Source organism: Diorhabda carinulata, chromosome 2 (genome assembly GCF_026250575.1).
Source record: "Diorhabda carinulata isolate Delta chromosome 2, icDioCari1.1, whole genome shotgun sequence".
Classification (NCBI taxonomy): Eukaryota; Metazoa; Arthropoda; class Insecta; order Coleoptera; family Chrysomelidae; genus Diorhabda; species Diorhabda carinulata.
In genome coordinates, this window is record NC_079461.1 from 3,087,321 (window position 1) to 3,107,480 (window position 20,160).

A 20,160-nucleotide genomic window follows, 5' to 3' on the forward strand; every position below is an offset into this window, starting at 1 on the left:
ACTCATTATAACTGTTTATGACATTCCTGGCTTTTATAAATAAACTACATTAATCTAGGTTCTCAGAATAATATCGATGCGCATGTGACATTACAAATTATTTCTCAAGTAAATAACTCGATGCTGAAAACACGGAAATATCTTCGGCACATGTAGATGAACGTAAAAAATTTAACTGTTTTGTTTACGTTTTATCGACCGCGGCGATAATAAATTGTTATAAATAACATAATTTTCAATGCTAACCTCAAATTTATATTATATCAAATCAACAAAAGATGCATGAATAATATTTAATAATAAAATTTTCTAGATTCCTAACAGACTTATCTACAGTACATTTTAATTTAAAGCCTATACATAGGTATATCAATGATTTACTTGGTACCCTGACGAACAAATTCTTAACTCAAATTATCCTTGAAGATTCTATCCATAATCTTCCCTTTCTTGAAATCTCCTTCTTTATTTTATCTTAGAATCCACTACATTGTTTAGTCAACCTTAACCTAGGGTAGTGCTTAGCGATATATCTGCAGCAACTAGATCTCCCAAGGAGAGTTCACTGCTAAATGTTCTGCTGGACCTAGAGTGCTATTACTCTTTACAAAGCATCCTCAGGCTGTAGTTGCGTATACCTTTCCAGTCCTGGTATTGTCAACTATATAGTCTTTGTAAACCTTCTTTGATGTAGGATTACTCTCAAGTATGTATTCCACCTGTTTACTTTGTCTTTTATACCTGGTGTAGCCTTCTTGGATGTACTTTGTTGTTGAGGTGCTTTCTCAGTACTTGGAATTTTTCCTGGTGCCAATCGCGGTACTCCAAGAAGCGTTCACTGCTTGCCTTTATCTGATATTCAGCTCTGAGTGTAGTTCTAGATTGAATACTTTTCTGAAAAGTACTTCTAGGCCAAGTATTGTCAACTAGGTAGACTTCGTGAACCTCGAACGTCATTTCTTCGATCAAGTATAGATCTCAAGTATGTAGTCCACTTGTTTTCTCTTGCTCTACCAAGGAGCGTTCACTGCTTGCCTCTGGTTGATGTTCTAACGGACCTGTAGCTTCTCTGATGACTTGTCAGTGCATTGTATAGCTTAATGGGAAATAATAGAGGTTTAGTACCAGCTTGGATTGTTCTTCGAACAATTCGTCAATTCTTTATGTGGTCGAACAATCTGCTGAGTATCTAATGTACCAAGTGATGTTTAATGTTGTATTGAGCTGACGTTCTACTGGACTTGAAGTATGACTGTTGGCAGCTCATTTTCACTCTGTATGGGATGGCTCTGAACGGGTGCAGTTTGAGCCTTCCAGATCTTATTTTGTCAACTAGATCGTGTTCTATTTGACTGATATTCCTTAGTCGAATTTAGTCAATCTTTATTTTGTGTGTCATAGATTTTCATTAATATCTTTTTTGAGTCCAATAAATAGCCACATTTTTAAACGAAGACATATTGTTGCGTACTTTGATGTTAATTAATTTTTTTATATAATCAAAGGTGGGTGTTTACTGTTTTTGGTATAATATCTTAGTTGCTTAATCATAATAGAGGAAAAAGAATTTGATTTATAAATAACTGTTAGTAGAAAAAGCGATTCGATATTTATAGAAACATTTTGTAAAAGAGTTTATGTAACCTATTCAAGTCTAGAAAGATAAGCGTACTTTTGTAGGTTATCTCATAGTTTTGTAGCAAGGATTCTTCGTAGACGGCGCCTGCAATGGCACCAAAATATATTAAAAGACCATTAAATTTGTCGTATATTATCATATTTGGATAATTATAGATTGTTGAAAAATAAAACTAATTTAAAAGAATGGGTTTCTTTATTATTATTAATTAGAAAAATATAATAATTACATTGTTTTTCGTATTATCTGTCAACAGTATATTTACATTTTATTAATTAGATATAATGTACCAGAATGAACATGTCGTTTGCAATATAAACTTGATGGACAGGTGTCCAGGAAGGGTATCGGGTATTTGTTCAAGTAAACAAAAAATATTCATAAGCAATAAAAACTTTTATTGATTTTTGATACCATATGAATTGGAAAATTATTTGGAAAAGATGATGTTATCCAAATGATGACCGTTACGTTGCTGGCACTTTTCTAAATGGGCACGAAGATTGGCGATAACACGTCAACACAAACCTCTTGATATTGCTGCCATTTCTGACCTCATGTTTTCCTTCAATTGGGTTAGGTTCGTTGGATTATTTTGATAAACCTTACTTTTAAGGTATCCCCATACAAAATAGTCCAGCGGTCTAAGGTCGGGGCTTCTGGCAGGCCAGTTGATGGTATCTCTTCGCGAAATGACTTTATTAGGGACTAATTCATTTACAACTTCCATCGAGGTATGGCAAATGGCACCATCTTGCTGGAACCACGTTCTTGAGTTGAATTCTGCAGCACTGGGACCAAAAAATTTCGCAATATATCGCAGTAACGGTCACTATTCACATTGGTTGCTCAACTTTGTTGATATTCATAAAAATAAGAACAAACGACGACCTTTGGGCTGTGCAGGGGTCGTTCATGCTTTCGTCTTGGATTCTCGACTGCCCAGTACCGACAATTGCTTCGTCGCTGAACAGTATGTTTTCAAAGTTGTTAAATCGCTGCGTTCTTATAATTCAGTCGATTAGCACAGTCCGTATCCTTCAATTCTTGAACCAATTGACTTTTATAGGCTTTTAAATGCAAATCTTCCTTTAAAATCAAATGTAAGGACGATTTTTGGATGTTTAACGCTTGGCTTCGCTTTCGGATGGATAAAGATGGATTTCGATGAACCGACGCCTCAACTTCTTCAATTGTTTCTTCATCGCGAACTGAACGAGGACGACCAGAGTTTTGAATTTTAACTGTCGCACCTGTATTCGCGAACATCCTGATCCAATTCCTAATGCTATCGTCACTTGGCGTGGCGTGGCGTGTACGATATTCCGCACGATACAGACGTTGAGCAGTCACTATTGAATCACCGTTACGATAATACGCTCGTACGCAAAATGCGCCATGCGTCCCCGAGTACTGTTCCATCGTGACTAAAACTCCACAAAATGGCGGACGCCACGAGCCCCTCCCCGCTCCCTTTCGTCGCTCCGTTTCGAATGTGGCGCGAAAACAAATACCCGATAGATACTCCTTAAGACACAAAATTTCTTTCACTAATTTAATGGTTTTGGAGTATTCTTCTGATGATTCTCGTTTTCCCAAAGACCAATTTGTAGTTGGTGAAAATGATGGACATAAGTCACTGTAAACAGCCTCAATTTTTTTATTTGTGTTAAATCTTCTTATATTAAAAATTTTCCAAAACAACTTGACTGAGTGGTCGTTCGAGCAACAAGTTGAAACTTTGCGTAAAGCTCGTTAAGACTGATGTATGTACTAAGGAACAGAGCATAGTAGAACCTTCTATGTGTAGTTCTGAAGCATCTAGAACAATATTTCAATGGTTACACAATAGATGGAGCCACTTGCTATTCCTTCTTCTAGTTCCATTTTATGTGAGACCAAAACTGTGCATTTTTGATATTAGTATTATATTGCGAAATTATTCTAATCTTTATATTTTAGTGGCCTTTTCGTAACATTTAAAACATTCGCATTTTGATTAGGATTCTATTTTTGTATTGCAAACGATTATTTATTAATAACAATATTAAATATACAATTTGAGTTCGTGCAATCTTTACCGTTAGATAATTATAACCGCTGATATTGTATTTTTTGCATAAACAGGATCTTTTGGCAGTTTTTATCTCCACGCATAAAATTATCGGTCAAAAATTATTTAATTAATGAAAAATAAATAAATAATTTGCCATTTTTTGATATTATTATTAAGTGTTGACCACACAGTGCGCCCCGTTATTAAATTTAAGAAAATGCTGTCGATTTTCATTTTAAGAGGAGTACATGTTTACAGTAAAACATTGCTCGACCATTTCGAAGTGCAATTCGGAAATTATGGTGTCAGAAGGTGCGTAATTCGATAATTGCGATCGTTCCTTTGCGATTTTTCACTTTACATTTCACAAAAAACCAGCAAATCTCATTTTTCCCCGCATTATACAATTTTATTCTCAATTCCTAGTCACATTAAAAAATAACAAATAGATTTATCAACCACAGCTTTATTTCAAAAGAAATATATATAATTTGTCTGTAATAGTCTAAAGCAGGGTCCACACTATGCCGCGGTAGGCCGGGCGGGCTAAGCCGTGCGGGTACTTTCGGGCCGGCACGACGTCCACACCGAAAACGAAGCCGACCGGGTTATTTCTACCTACCTTAGCGCCACTCCCCGTTCTTTTCGTTTCAGCTTCTTTCTTTTTTTCCCTCCAAAAATGGCTGGTTAAATTTTTCCATTTGCGCTCAATTTCATTTTTATCCACTCCAAAAGATACAGCAATCTCTGTGAGACTATCGTGTCTTTGGTTTTTTTAATTTATGTTTGGAATCTGAAGTATCCCATAGAAGACGACGTTCTCTATATAAGGATTCCACTCCATCACAATAAAAAACCCTACTTAAACAAACTGAGTAGAAAATAAAAAAAATCGTCTAGTTCGGTCGGAGATTTAATTGTAACTGAAGCCGCTCGGTACGTCCCCACTCTATATTTTTGTTCGGCTCGGCTCGGCTTCCTTTGATCTGTACCTACGTTATGCCCGTTCGGATCGGCATTTTCTAACCCGGCAAAGCCGTCCGGGGTGTCTACATCAACGCGGCTTAGGCCGGCCGGCCTACCCCGGCATGGTGTGGACCCTGCTTAAGATCCCACTGCTTGATCTTGCAAGTATCTGTTTTTTTTTTTGATGAAACTAATTTTAAAGGAATGTTGAGGATGTATGGAATGGTTTAAGGATAGGTTGCCTTGTAAAAATTAGCCGCAATTACCTGTAATTAATTTTAATCTCATTAATATATTAATATGATTTGCAGCTATACGTTTTATCAGTCAATATTACAGCATTTGAAAGAAAATGATGTGACAAATCAAAATAAAAATGGTTGCCAGCTCTCAGTCGACCGCAGCATTAAGACTATTGACTTTATTGATTACATTTACCAGTTTTTTTTTTAAATTTTCATGCAAAATTTAAGTTTTATATACATTGAACATGAAAATCAATGGTTTCCAGTTCCGCAAAGAGAGGTTGCCATGATTTTTGTGAACGACTCTCGTTCCAGGTAAGTGGAAGCGCAAGAGAGAAGATGCACGCATTGTTACGTGCGATGAATAAGGACAAAGCATGGCACCTGCGACACTTATACAGTTTAAGTGCAGTTTGGGCATTTCGTAGTAGAAAAGATAATAAAACTTCATTTACACAACTTTATACTATTGTTAACAACACGTAACAATGCTTGCATCTTCTTTCTTGCGCTTCCACTTACCTGGAACGAGAGTCGTTCACAAAAATCATGGCAACCTCTGTTTGCGGCCATTGTGCAACTGGCAACCATGGATTTTCATGTTCGATGTATATAAAACTGGTGAATATGGTCAATAATATACCTGTTTACACCTAGCGATCCTAATGCTGCGGCCGACTGAGAGCTGGCAACCATTTTTATTTTGATTTGTCACATAATTTTCTTTCAAATGCTGTAATATTGACTGAAAAAAATATATAGCTGCAAGTTATACTAGTATATTAATGAAATTAGAATTAATTACAGGTAATTGCGGCTAATTTTTACAAGGCAATCTATCCTTAATCCATTCCATACATCCTCAAGATTCCTTTAAAATTAGTTTCATCAAAAAAAAAAACCAGATAATATTTGGTACCGTGGTCTTGATAATTAAGAAACCATTTATAATTCAATAATTCATATCCATCAAGTCCACCTGACCTCGAACATTAAAATCTTTATAAATAATAAGGCATACGACTAATTTCTTACGTGGTTGTTGACACTGCACTCCCTGCAAAGTGGATTAAAAGCTTCTACCGCAGATTTAAGAGTGTAACATTTATTTAACAGCTCAAATAACATTTTATCTCGTCCACCATGTCCTGTAGATTTGTGACAGTCAACTATTACGTCGAAATATTGTTCCGTGGGTATTATATAAATTATAGGTTATGTGTTTCGTCTTAGCAGTGGATGTTCAATGTTACCAACAGACAATACATAATATTTTTTCATGGAACGATAAAGTTTATTGCTTCTTTTAACGCCTTTTGATTCAGCTAATTTTCAAAAGTTCATTTTTTCGATAACTAGAGCAGTTGTTCAAGGTTTCTTGTTGTTGTTGTTTTTCCTTTATTTCGCTGAAAAATTGTTGTTGGTTGAACAGCATTTTTGCTTCTAAATGTACTGTACTTGCATACTTATCATCTATTTTTCACTAATATACGCCTAACCAATTTTAAAACAATCGTACTTTTTTGAGGTTATGTTATTGTTGACTTGCAAATGTGAAATAGCCGCGTTTGTGTGTTTTGACTAACTCATATCAGTTAAATCGTAAAATGCCCGAACCTAAGTAGGCCTAATATAGCAACTCGTGTTTTGCCGACATTTTATAAGTTGCCTAAAATGATCTAATAGTAAAACAAGAAAGTTTTGGCGGTTTTTTGTGGAATTTTTGAATTTGCATTGTGCCTACGACATATATATTCAATAGAAGTTGAACTGTTACAACCAATATTCACAATGAGTGACTCGATTTCCTCAATAATATTTTCCAACTTCTACATTTTCCAAACAACCGTTTTACATCCCTCGTTTTAAAAGAATTTCTTGAAACTTCTTCCTTCAATCGGTTATAGATCGCAACGATATTGTAACCAATTTCATCAATTTGTCGTTTCATCTTCCATTTGTTTGAACCATTCTTCAAAAACATCATCATATCCTGACGGAAGTCACCGGAACGAGTAGATTCAAAAGTTAATAAACCAACTTTAGGAAAACCATTCGGCGATGTGTACTATCATACATTTGCGCCTTTTTCCTGTTAATTAATTTAAAAAAGTATATAAATTTTTCGAAAAAAAGCCTGACTTCGACATGCCAAAATGTTGTATGTAACAGCGTTGCCAAAATATAATAAAATTCCTTGTGCGATGTGGATTTTAATCGAGTTTTTCTGCAACTAAGTTTCTAAATCATAGATAGTTATTAATTCATAGATTTTTTGATTTTTCTATGTTTAAGAAAGTTTGATACATCTTTGGTATTTGGCGGTAGCATTTTGCATTAATGCTTGAGTCAAAACCATATTATTTAATCCACTTTTTTCGTTCTGTTAGTAGCGTTTAGATGATTATTGATAAAAATAACTGTTACTCGGGCATAAAATTATGTATACGATCTAAAAATAATATTGTTTATAAGGAAACAATTCTATTTTGATAGCAGTTGAATAAATACCTAATTGGAAGTTTTCACGTTATATTAAGATGACTGTTATCAATACAACCGGTGGTATTGGTAGTTATCAAGTGAGAGGCTGATCAACTTAAGTCCAGTGTACGGTTCAGTTCGACGCTAAGCGATACTTGAGAACACGAAAACTTATTGGCTGTGATGTGTTGTTGAAATTTTAGTTGTTAATTTTCGTGACTAGAAATTATGGGGCTGTGGCTTTAACCAGGTACTTAAACAAAAGTTTTATTTTCTAACTGTATTTAAAGTGATCAAAAACTGTGAAATTTTTCGAGACTTTGGAAATTTTACAAAATAATGTGTGGTGAGTATCCGATACGTTAGTCAGAAAGGATAAAACTACAGATCATTAGTTAATATTAATCATATATTTGTAATGAAAATGTCGAATTAGAAATTTCGTTTTTTAGATTTATCAATTTAAATGAAAAGAAAGTCCTATTTCATGAAAAATTCCAATTGATCTAAAACTCAAAATGTTGCTAACAGATATTTTTCTTTTAGTTTCATATCAGTATCAAGAAATACAGGGTGTTTCTATATTCGACCGACAACGATCTCTGTGGTACTTATTACACCGTTTTGTCATTGCAAAACGTGTCTTTGAGAATAAATCTGGATGTGATTGAATGATTTCTGCCGCAGCTGGAATTCTAGCTATTATAATCTTGTTCAGATTCGATGATTGTTTCGTAAACTAAGGACTTCAAATAGCCCCATATTAAAAAATCGATAGAATTTAAGTCGGGTGATCTTGGAGGCCAACAATTGGGTCCACCCCGACCAATCCATTTTTCCCTAAAACATCTGTTTAAGTAAATACATTCTCCAATAATTCATCAAGTATTTCTTCCAAAAAGCGCGTATAAATTGCTTCATTTCATTTAATATTACCTTTTCACGAACAAAATGCGGATTTTCTTCATCCCAAACGTGACACCGTTCATTTTAGCTCCATAAAAGGTTATTAGTTCTTTAACTAAAAATAATCAGGAAATTTAAAACAAAATTAAAGAAAGAATTTGCTCCAGTCGCGTAAAAAATAGGGGCACAACTAACCCTGACAGCGCGCCACTGGTTAAATTGTTCCAAAGTTTGTCTATGTCAAAATACTACTTTATTCAGGATCACATTGGTCACCAAGTTTGAAAAAAAAAATTTATAGGCGTTCTTGAGTTATGACAAATTATGAAGCATCTAGACCCCGTAAGGATTCGTATTCGTATAACAATTTGAATAATTTATTGGGATCTCTCTGTGGTAGAGCGTTGTCGATCGAATATAGAAACACCCTGTATAAAGGGAAAGGAGAAGGAAGTTTTTGCCCACCCTGTAGTTTACGTAATACACAACAAATAAAAATAATACGATCGATTTTGATATATATATTTTGAACAACATACATAAATAAGAATATAGTAATATAAATTCATAGCCTGTCATTTTTACATGTTTAAATTTTGAATACGTGGATGACCCCTTTTTCTCTGTAACAATAATCGTCGTCCATTTGGTTCCATTCAATTTCCCTGTAAAATTTGTTCCACGACAACTCAATCGTCGACTGTGACAGCCAAATCATTTATTCCAGTGTCCAAATCTTTCAAAAACTCTTTGCACATCTACGAGGAATGCTTGGGATCGTTATCATGATAGAAAATAAATCAGGAGCTGACCAGAACTTACTACATTTTCCTTTAATATTTTGACTACTGGACAACCCCAACATCCCCAAATAATCACCGTGTTTTACACTAGGGATTACGCATGAATTTAACTTCTGTTCTTTCTTTGACCTGCGCACAAATACTCTTCTCTTAGGACCGAAAACCTCAAACTTTGACTCATTACTCCATAAAACTCTCCCGCAGTCTTCAAGGGTTCAATTTTTTTGTTCTTTAGGCTACTACAACCTCTTAATTTTATTTTAACGTCTTTAGAAGGATTTTTCTACTTCCACCCTTAAAAAAAGCCCATTTTCTCTCAATCTCCTTTACTCTAAACTACTAATCATAGACAGATCTCTAGATTCATTGATCTGAGCTGCTATCTTTGGGCAAATGAGTCGGTTATGATTTTTATATCGCCAAAGTTCCTGGTGGATCATGTTTTAGTCCACGGTACGTCAAGGTCTTTTAATTCATTATTGTTAAGGTAACTAGACTATGAAGACTTGTGTTTCAATAGATATTTCCTTGGTTTTGACCAGATTCAAACTTAAAAGTCAGAATTTGCAAAACGAAAACTACAAGATCATAAGCACCGAAGAATCCGAAAAAATAATTATATATAATACAACATAGGCGGTCGTAAAAAGTAAACACTATTATTTTTGAATGGTAGTGTATATAAGAGAATATTATAATATCGAAACGAAAAAACTGAAAAATTTTTTCTCCTTTAAAAGGTTACCGACCCCCTGCTCTATGGCAATAAATTATAATACTAGTGGCCAAAATAAATTGATGATAATAATTTTCAAATTTCTAGTTTGACTGCTAAGGGTTGTAGAAATATTTACAAACAATTGTCAAAAAATTATTGAAATTCGATCAATGGAATTGCTATTTTCCTACTTCTTACCATCCACGTTAGTTAAAAGGAATATTCTGGTGATTTAATTGAATTTATTACAAAAAATTTTCTTAAAACGATAGGAATTCATTGTCGAGATAGAAAATTACTTTTTACAGTAATGATTTTATTACAATTTTTTAAATTTAGCAGCTAGAACAAGCTACTACATTTCGACAACTTTTTAAAGCATTCTAGTTCTAGTTTAAAATTGGTACAACAAGAGACTGAAGACTCTGAAGATGATAACTTGATTATTGAAACGTCAGACAGTGTAATCGTGAGTTAACAAAAGAAAAACTTCCATAGATTTTATATAATGATGAGTATTTTCATAACAAAATTTGAATCAAACTTCTAAAGCGGGACGTTTGAGTGTCCCCGCAGGAATCTTGGGGACGCCAGGATATGACATGCTAAATCAGGGATTGTCCCACCGAAAACAGGATGTCTGGTCCCCTTATAATACATATAAGACATTTACTGGAAGGAGATCGATTAAAATATCTTGAGAACAAACAAAATGGAGAATTTGTTTACATTTCTACATAATGTCAATAAGGAAGTGTTTTCATTACCAAACATTCGTTAAAACAAATCAATTATTTCATGTGCTTAATAAATTTTGTTATTTGTTTGAGATAAACATGGTTTTTGAAAAAATATTTGTCATTGTAGATATAAAATAATCGATTAGTAAATAATATTAACAGGAATTAGAAACGTTTTATCCTGGCTACACTTATTACTTACTGTACTTACTTATTAAGTTGATAATAATTTTTCACACATTTTTTCATCAACAATTTATTTAGAAGGACGTCAATTTGTAAAATAAAAGTTAAAATATCTTTATTACAAATTATTTGTACCTCCAATAAATACACAAAAATATATCTGGTTTTCAACGTAATCTCTTTTTAGCTCCATACACTTTCCCCAGGGATGTTCAATAAGTTCTATACCCTTTTTTAATAAGAATCATCGAGCTCCTAAACATAGCCATTATCTCCGACATCGCCTTTTCATTGATGGAAAATCTTTGACCACCGAGTCATTTTAAATAATAAATCTGGCAAAGAGGGTGCATGAAGTATCAATTCAAACTTTAATTCATTGATTTTCAAGATAGTAAATGAAAATTATCCCCAGTGCACCCCAAATAACCAACGCCATGACCTTGCCTGCATATGGAACGGTCTTTGTCTTGGCTGCCAAACAAATACTAAATAATGTGACTTAGTATGTTTCAAACAACTCTTGGTTAGGCCAGGTACTTCTGGAACCATCCTCGTAGTATAATACAAGAAAATTCTGACCCAGTGATTCCTCTGTTATTGTACATTAACTAAAAATTGTTTATCCAAGCAAAAGTTGACCATAACAAATAATTAAAAATAATTATCACGCTTATTATTAACCAAATAATAATAAAAAAATTAGGATTATATTTTAATGATACTAATAAGTGTTTTATTCCATCATTTTGAACCAAATATCAGTAACTGTTTTTTAGAAAATTGAAAAATATCAATTTATCTTGTCATTATCTAGTATTTTGTAAATTGAAAATACCAAATATAAGTTTATACTTCATTTTATTCTAAATTTTTAATACAGCATAAACAATATAAATCTATGACTTTATAAGGAAATTATTAGGGTCAATGTTGTATTTTGAATAGTACATGTAGTTATATTCATACAAATAAATATATTTTATACTAAAAGCCTTAAAAAGTCATCTCCAAATAATATTTACAATGTTTATCAATCTTCTGTATGCTTAACATCTATCAGCTTCCCTCTCTAATTACTTTTATTGGTCGATTCTTTTGTATTTTAGCTTTAGCTTCTTAATTTATACTAATTTAAAAGTTATTCTTCTCCAATACTCATCTTTTAGTTCCTTGCTTCCAAATACTTTTCTGGGTATTTTTCTCTTCCATATTTCAACTTTATTCTCAGACTTTCCAATATTTATAAAGGTACGAGGGTTGCTATTCGAGTTTAAGATAGAAAAAAATCTATAATTGGCTTTATTGGTTTTCAAAATATTCTTCATTAAGATCAATACACTTTTCTTTGCGTTTGAAACAATTGACGAAGCATTTTTTAATGTTTAACTTCCTCTGGAAAGCCTTGTTACCATTTTGTCATTCTTATTGTTAATCTTAGTTAAACAAGACTTTTTTGAGTTTATGTATGACTGTTCGTTCTAATAGTAACCTTTTATTTATTAGGTGGTTTCAAATAATTAAAACAACAAATATTTTACCTCAATTTTTATTTTGAAATATATATATATATAATATGAACCTATCGTTTGTTACAGATGGAATTCAAATGTAAACTCTTAATATTAGCAGTCATTATAGGAGTCATGCATCTCCAAATGGTCTATCCTCAAATCAGAGAAAGTCAAAAATATTGTGGTGGTCAAATAGGCAAGGCGCTATCAACAATATGTAAAGGAAATTACAACACCATCAAAAGGATAACCAGTGAGTAGAAATATTTAACTACAATCATAAGATCAAAAAATTTGTTGATAAAGTCATTCAGTTTCATATTCATCGCATATATGTACTTAAACATTTTTCGATACGTCGTTCAATTAGTTATTCTTCTTTTTTCTGTAGCTTGGCTTTTGTCTGCACGATTAATATACAATATTCTGTATGTTTTCACAGATGAGACATCAATTACATAAAAAAGAAGACTTGTATGCAAATGTTCTTTTTTTGTCAAAACGGGACTTGATTGAATTAATTCATGAAACCAAACACATGTTGATGGAATTTGATTTCATTTCTTTTTAGAAATAAATGTTAAGATAAAGTTAAAATCTTTTTTTCAAGTTAATTGAATATGAAAAATTTGTTCTAATTCTATTAAATATTGCTCTCTTTTTCGTTTTCTTTTTGTAATATTTTTTTATTCTCACTTAGTTTTTATTGTGCTACTTTCCTTTTTTTCTTTCCTATCAATTTTCTCTCGATTTCTAAGACCGGTTTTTCTTTGTTTTAGAGATTCCTCGACCAGTATACATAGACGAAATGTATTCAGATATGCCAGCAGCCAGAGGAGAAAGTTTAGAATTTCCTTTCCAAACGAAAGCAGAAGCAACTTCTTTACTAGGTAAACGGAGGAGAAAGCGAACAGGTGTATACACAGAGTGTTGCGAGAAATCTTGTACAAGAGAAGAACTGTCCTCATATTGTGCACAAGGAAAACGACGGAGATAATAATAATAATAATAATAATGATAAAAAGCAAACCAAGTGATTGTGATACTATCTTTAAATTTAGTATTAAGTTGTTGACTTAATATAAATATCTGGATATCGGTTGAGTGACCAAATTGAAACGGATCTTACATTTTTTCTATGAAAAATAATATTGTCCACTTCCAGTGGATATGAGTTAGTTGAACTCGAGTGGAACAAGGGTGAGGCCATGTTTAATCTAAGTTATAATCATCAAAAAGATGATTTAACGAAAGGTATGATTTACATCAAGTCACCAGTAGAAAAAAAACTATCTGCGAAATATATTTTTTGATTGTTCAAGTAAAACTCGTCAAGATTTTTTTTATATCTAACCATTCATTATTGATAATTTCCACATCTGATATTTCTAATAATGTAGAGAAAATTATATATTATTGTTCCAAAACATAGAAGTGTGCTTTATAAATGCGATTTTTGAATGTTTTATACATCTACTGATAATTTGGCCCATATAAAATATTTGCTAATTTCATTCAATATTTATCTGAGTCTACATATCATTTTTTCAATTTAGATCACTAGAAATTAAATATTTCAATTCTATTTACCTGATAATAAAAAAGGGGTATTTGTGTCCAATTTACACATAAAATGTAATCTCAAACTGCGTAAACTGTTGTAGATATTTGTATACAAAATAACTGAAGTTATTGACACTACATTTTGATGTTCCCGTCCTTTTATTCTTTCTTCATTTACATGAATTGAGAAATAGATGTTTTATTATTACTACTCGACTATTAAACATTTAATTTATAATTCATAAATATTGTATGCTATTTGTTTGCATGTGCTACAAATAAGGTATGAAAATGTTTGAAGCCGGATCAACATCTCATATAAATTCTTACGTAACCACAGATCACTTTTATTCAGATAGATCACGACAATGTTATTTGTTTCAACCATAGACAAAGTGATACTAGACTGCTCCTTCAATAGAATTCGTATCTCTGTCAAGTGTTCCTTTTAATATCTTGTGTCGTACTCCTTCCATCGTTACGAATTACTATGTCTGTGGTTCTAACCAAGTTAACGTTGACTGGGGGGTGTGAACTTGAACTACTATTATGACATCCTTCAAAAAATACTGGCAAGTTTAAATTCGGCGCGTTATTTGAATTACTTGAAGGTAGTTCAAACTAAGAAATTTCGAGAACCATTATGAAATAAAAAGTTTGGGAATTTATTAGGAAATTTAAGTTATTATAAGAGCACTTATTCCGTTACTTTTGAAACTAATCTAATAATCGTTCAATTATAATAACAATATAAACATAACGTGTGTGGTAAAAATAAACCTATTTTTAAACAAAATATTACATACACAAATAGCTAATTAAATTGTTACATATTAAATTATTAGACCAAATTTTATTAAATTTCATCACTAGAACTTCATAATACATAACTTGCAGTTAATTTAGTATTGTTTATAGCCGGCAGTCATCTATCAAAATATTTTAAGTCCTTATAAGGATTTGGGACTATAGGCTATAGCGCCTCTAAGCCCCCAGCTTAATCCGGTCCTGCATTTATCTTATTTATTTTTATTGAACACTTGAATTTAAATAGTTTTGATGAATAATAGGCGAAAGATTTTTATCATTTGTAAGTATTTAGTATAGGAATTATTTGAAAATTACGAAATTAATAAATTACAACATAATATAGTAAAAATATTCGTTATTTAAGAGACCGCGTGTAATGATGTAACACTATTTATTATCTGCTCAGAATGTTATATATTTCGATAACATAAGAATCCTAAAAATGTTTTTTTTATCATATTTTGGGTTCTAAATTTTGAACGTGTATGCGAATCATGAATTAAACACGTGATAGGGAGTCTTAAACTTAAACCGATAACCTCAATGTTATTGTTTATTTTGTTGGATATTTTCCTAATTATCTAACAAATATCCAATTAAACAAAAGTTTTTTTTTTAAATTAGATATACTTTGTCGTGTTTACGTTTGATAATTGTTCATTTTGGATTTGTTATATAGTTTGAGATTACGATTCGAAAACATTTCGAGTGAAAATATGTTGGGTACTCGGTTAGAACGCGTTTCACCGCAATGTTCTTCAATTAAATTAAACATTATATAATCAGTAGTTCGAAATATTTGTAGACTATGATCTCTTAGGATCTTCACTTTTAAAAATGCTAGAAACTTTCTAATTATTGTAAAGCGGTAAGGAAGTTGTTTCATTTTATAGCCTCACTTTATATTTTGGAAATTTCCATGAATTATCATATACAATTGAATATATTGTCAACTTTATTTTTCATTTTACGCATGATAATTCAAAAACTTACCGCAAAAATAACCATTTACATGACATTATTTGAGATAAGATTTTCTAGTTTTCTAGCACCAGTGGTACAATAATAGAGATTTTCTAATTTTTTCACTTATGACACTATTTAAGTGTATGAAGTTTTTTTGATAGTTTCAGATTAATATACTGTTTGAAAGTTGATTTACTTTAGATTATTTGTAAACTCACTTTATTTAGGCCAGGAACCAGCAATAAAAAAAGGTTTAATTTTGTTAATCAACGTCGATTTTTATGAAAATTTGAATTCAAGCTCTCCTTACCCTCCAATTCAAAATCTACCCTATGCCGAAGGGTGCTTCTCATTTTTTAGGGATAAAAACTACCCCTTATCGTAAAAAATTTAAAAATCCTCAATTTTAGCATGTTTTTGAGTAAAATACAATTTAAATGAATCAATCGTAGTTCTGTTGATATTCTCAAACAAGTTTATGATTAATCAGACTCATACAACCCCTCCAAAGACCAACCTCTGAGGGTAGTAATATCGAAATCTTTTTTTAACGACACTTTTAATCTCGATTTTCATGAAAATTTGAATTCAAGCTCTACGTACCCTCTTCTACAAAATCTTCCTTGTGCCGAATCGAACTTTTTATATTTTGGGGGGTGTAAACTACCCTTTTATTGTGAAAAAAGTTAAAACCTCAGATTTCATGCATTTTTCGGGTAAAATGGAGTTTATATTTATTATTCGTAAATCTGTTGACATTCTCAGACACCTCTATGATCAATCAGATTCATGCAACCCCTCCAAATCATCCCCTAATGTAAATATGTATTGATATGGAATTGAGAATATTTCGTTGGTATTTTTAAAAAGTGTTGTTTTTCAAATATTCCAACGCTTATGAAACCCATTTTCAATGACCACATTTTTTTTACAGAAATAAAAAAATAAAAATAATAAAAAATTTAAAAATATATTTGAAAAAACAACAGTTGGTTTTTCGACAATAACTCGCTCAATTTTCAAGCTAGAAACTTTTTTTAAAAAACATTTTGTAGATGATTTCAAGAACTTCAACGACATATCAATTAAAACTTGTTTCAACCCCTCCAAAGTGCAGCTCAAAGGGGTTGCATAAGCCACATTTGAGACGCGAATGCAAACTTGGAACTAATGTATCTAATCTAATCAATTTTTATGATACATAGATTTAAAAAAACACAAAGTTTTTGGCAAGAAAAACCCTACAATTAAGACTCGAAATATTTTCTCATAATATGAATAGTTTTTGGTTTATTTGAGAAATAAATTACGGAAATACAGTGTTCAGTTTAATCGATTACTTTTTCTAAAATTAGCATTCAAAACCAGTAAAATCACATGGGTCATAACAATAATACATAAATAAAATTAATTGCAAGTGGATTACGATTAATTTCGATTAGGGTGGTAATGGCAAGGGTATAATTATTACATTTTTTCAAAAAAGAAAAAACCTTATTTTTGTTATAAATCAGTCAACTCTTATGTAAAAAACTTTTAGCAGTGCTCATTTTAATGGTTTTTCTAAGTGCTTTGAAAAAGATCTCTCGAGTTTTTTCCATAAGTTTAATCAATTTCAAGTTATTTGAGGTTAAAGGTTTTTAATTTCGGGGTTCCCCAAAAATAGCTTCAACGAGCAATAACTCAGTTATTATTGAATTTACATATGTCATTAAAAAAAGAATCTCTTTGTTTTTTTATTAGCTACTTTTTTGATCTGCATGATTTTGCTGATAAAATGAAAACTTATTAGTAATTAATGAAAAACTTTGTGAAATAAAAGTTGCTTAGTCAATCTATCGACCTACGAGATTATTTTGATAAAAGAAGGGATGGTTTACACCTTCGGAACAGGGTATATTTTGAAGAAGGTTATAAATACTACCTACATACCGATTTTCAAGAAAATCGACCTTGATTTTCTTTCAAAATTCCACGGAAAATCGGCTGGCACCTGGCCTAAAAATTCCCGTTTCTGTACCAAAAAAAAAATACTAATTTACGTCCACCTTACCATTTTTAAAATATCTAAATGAATAGATTAAAAAAAACTTTGTGATATTGTAATAAAAGTAAGTTTATACGATAATATTATTATATTTGGGGTTATTTTTTTGTATTGTATTTATTCTAGTCCTTTGTTATCTGTGAAATGTAGCATTGGTAAATTTTTGTTTTTGTAATATAGTAACTTCGTTCGCGGTAAATAACTTGGACACATGAAATCTAAGATTATAATTTAAATTCAAAACTAGCTAAGAAAATGAAATGTATATAATTGACTCGAAGGTTTCGCCAGATTAAAAATCCTTACCCAAGTCCGAGAATACATTGAACGTATTCAGAACACGGAATTTTAAATCCTGAACAGCACCGCGAACGCACCATTTCAAACTGCGCATGAATCTGGTGACAGAACATGTTCAGGGTATTTACCGCGAACAAAGCTAGTGCTTTTAAAATCTTATAAAACTATAAAGTAATTAGATTAAGGCTGTGAAATTCCCTGTTTTTTTTTTAATTAATCAATTATAATATGAAAATGTAAACAATTTATATCGTAGGTACATAGAGTCACTATTGGTTTCTTTATTACGAATTTCAATTTTTTTTACTTTATTTAACTTGTTTTATCACTATTATTAAATGTTTTTGAAACAGTGGGTTAAATATGATACCTTGCGGAACTCCACTTTAACGCTTACGAGGGTTGCTACTCCAGTTTTGAGACAGACAAATACAAATTTTTATAATTATTGGATATGGCTTCATAGTTTTTTAAAATACCGATTGAGGTACCTCCAAAACATGTGATTTGAACGCATCAATCGCTTCTTTAGGGTTTGACCTCTCAATTTATTTTCGGGAATAAAAATAAATCATCTGAATTACCCGTTTATTCGATGTTTTCGCCGTTCAAAACGTTTTTGTTTGAACTGATGTGTGAAAGCTCGTATTGTCGTGATGGAGAATGATTCGTCTCCTGCGAATGGTTTTCGTGATTTTTCCGAACATTTCTGAAATAGACGTCTTTTGATGCATCGCGATTGAATTTTTTCAGCACTTCCTTGCACCAATTGAGCTTTTTTGAGCGATTGTCAAATTATGCTGTATTCAACGCGAACAAATCTGTTTGACAGCCAAATATCCATGTAATCTTGAATGTATGCACGTGGAATTAATGCCCAAATATGCCTCAATCTCATAATACGTCACATGACAATCTGGTAATATCAGTTCACGCGAAGCATCGATGTTTTCTGGCACAACACCCGATTCATCCTGTAGGAAAGTACGACCACGATTGAACTATAAAAACCAGAAATACACGTTCTGAGTACGTTCAATATTTATGAACGCAATGTCAGATTTGACATATTCAAATCAGTTTTGCCATAACTACGTAGCAGCCCTCGTATGAATTGTGGTTAGTTTTTATGTTGGAGTTACACTTGTTTCGAGCAGTTGTTAATAATCTTGGACTTGCTTAAGCAATAATTAAGTACAAAAATGTGTTTATTAGATATTTAAGTGTTTTAATTTGTGTTCAATTAGTTTTAAATATTTTTTTTTTTTTTGGTCAAAAAGTTTACAAGTGCTATAAACGTGAAATTAATGTTAGAAAATTAATTTGATTTTTGAAAAAATAACCCCATAGTGATAAATAAGAAGGCAGTAAGATTTCATAATAGAGTTATAAAAAAGGAATATTTTCGTGTTTCTTTTTGATATTACAATTATATTGAAAGGAAATAAACTGCCTTTGGTGTATGTATATTAGGAAAAAAAATATATTTTGTTAAAATTGACTTTTTGTTGATTGTTTTGAAAATTTATTGAAAAAATTGAAAATAAAGATGCCTTAAATAAAAACTAATGAACATTGTTTTAATTATACCTCAATTATTGGTTTCGAAGCTAATATTACCTCGAGAAAAAATTTCTACACCTGAAGAAGCGGTCAAATCAAAAACTGTGGAGCCATATTCAATTATAAATATTTGTTTTTATTTGTCTAGCTCAAAACTTAAGTAGCAACCCTCGTATATTAAAATTTATAAAATCATAATCGAGAAAATATCGGTCCATTTAGTATCCAACGGATTATTTAATATTTCTTCTTTTTTGCATTCGATTTTACTTCTAATTCAGGCGGTGGTCTAGTTTAATTCGAATCGAATATCAGCTAAAATCGAATCTTAATTTGCTTCTGTTACTAACGCCGAAATCCGAATAAATCGAATCGCCAATATTCACCCAAAATTGGATACGTTCATAATAACTTGACATACAAAGTTTTGGACATTTTTTCAAATGCATATTTCGCACGAACAAGGTTAAATTCAATTCAACGTGGATTACCGTTCATTAAGTACTATTAAAACTAGAGGAAGATATTAAAGTTTGTCCAAGTAGGGCCCAACTTCTGATAGAGAGAAATAACATCGGTATTACACTCTACTTCATTCTGATTTTATACTTAATATCATTCCTATGCATAGAACACCAATCAGAAAATAATAGA

At 31.7% G+C, this 20,160-nt stretch overlaps 1 protein-coding gene across 1 annotated transcript; it reads left to right on the forward strand.

Annotated features, from left to right (window-relative positions):
* The first annotated feature begins 7,486 nt into the window (after positions 1 to 7,486).
* Positions 7,487 to 19,508, forward strand: LOC130904078 (bombyxin F-1). Its single transcript, XM_057816632.1, has 3 exons — positions 7,487 to 7,640; positions 12,342 to 12,510; positions 13,037 to 19,508. The coding sequence occupies exons 2-3, from the start codon at positions 12,342 to 12,344 to the stop codon at positions 13,252 to 13,254; spliced, it is 387 nt and encodes a 128-aa protein (XP_057672615.1). The 5' UTR covers positions 7,487 to 7,640; the 3' UTR covers positions 13,255 to 19,508.
* Positions 19,509 to 20,160: the final 652 nt, after the last annotated feature.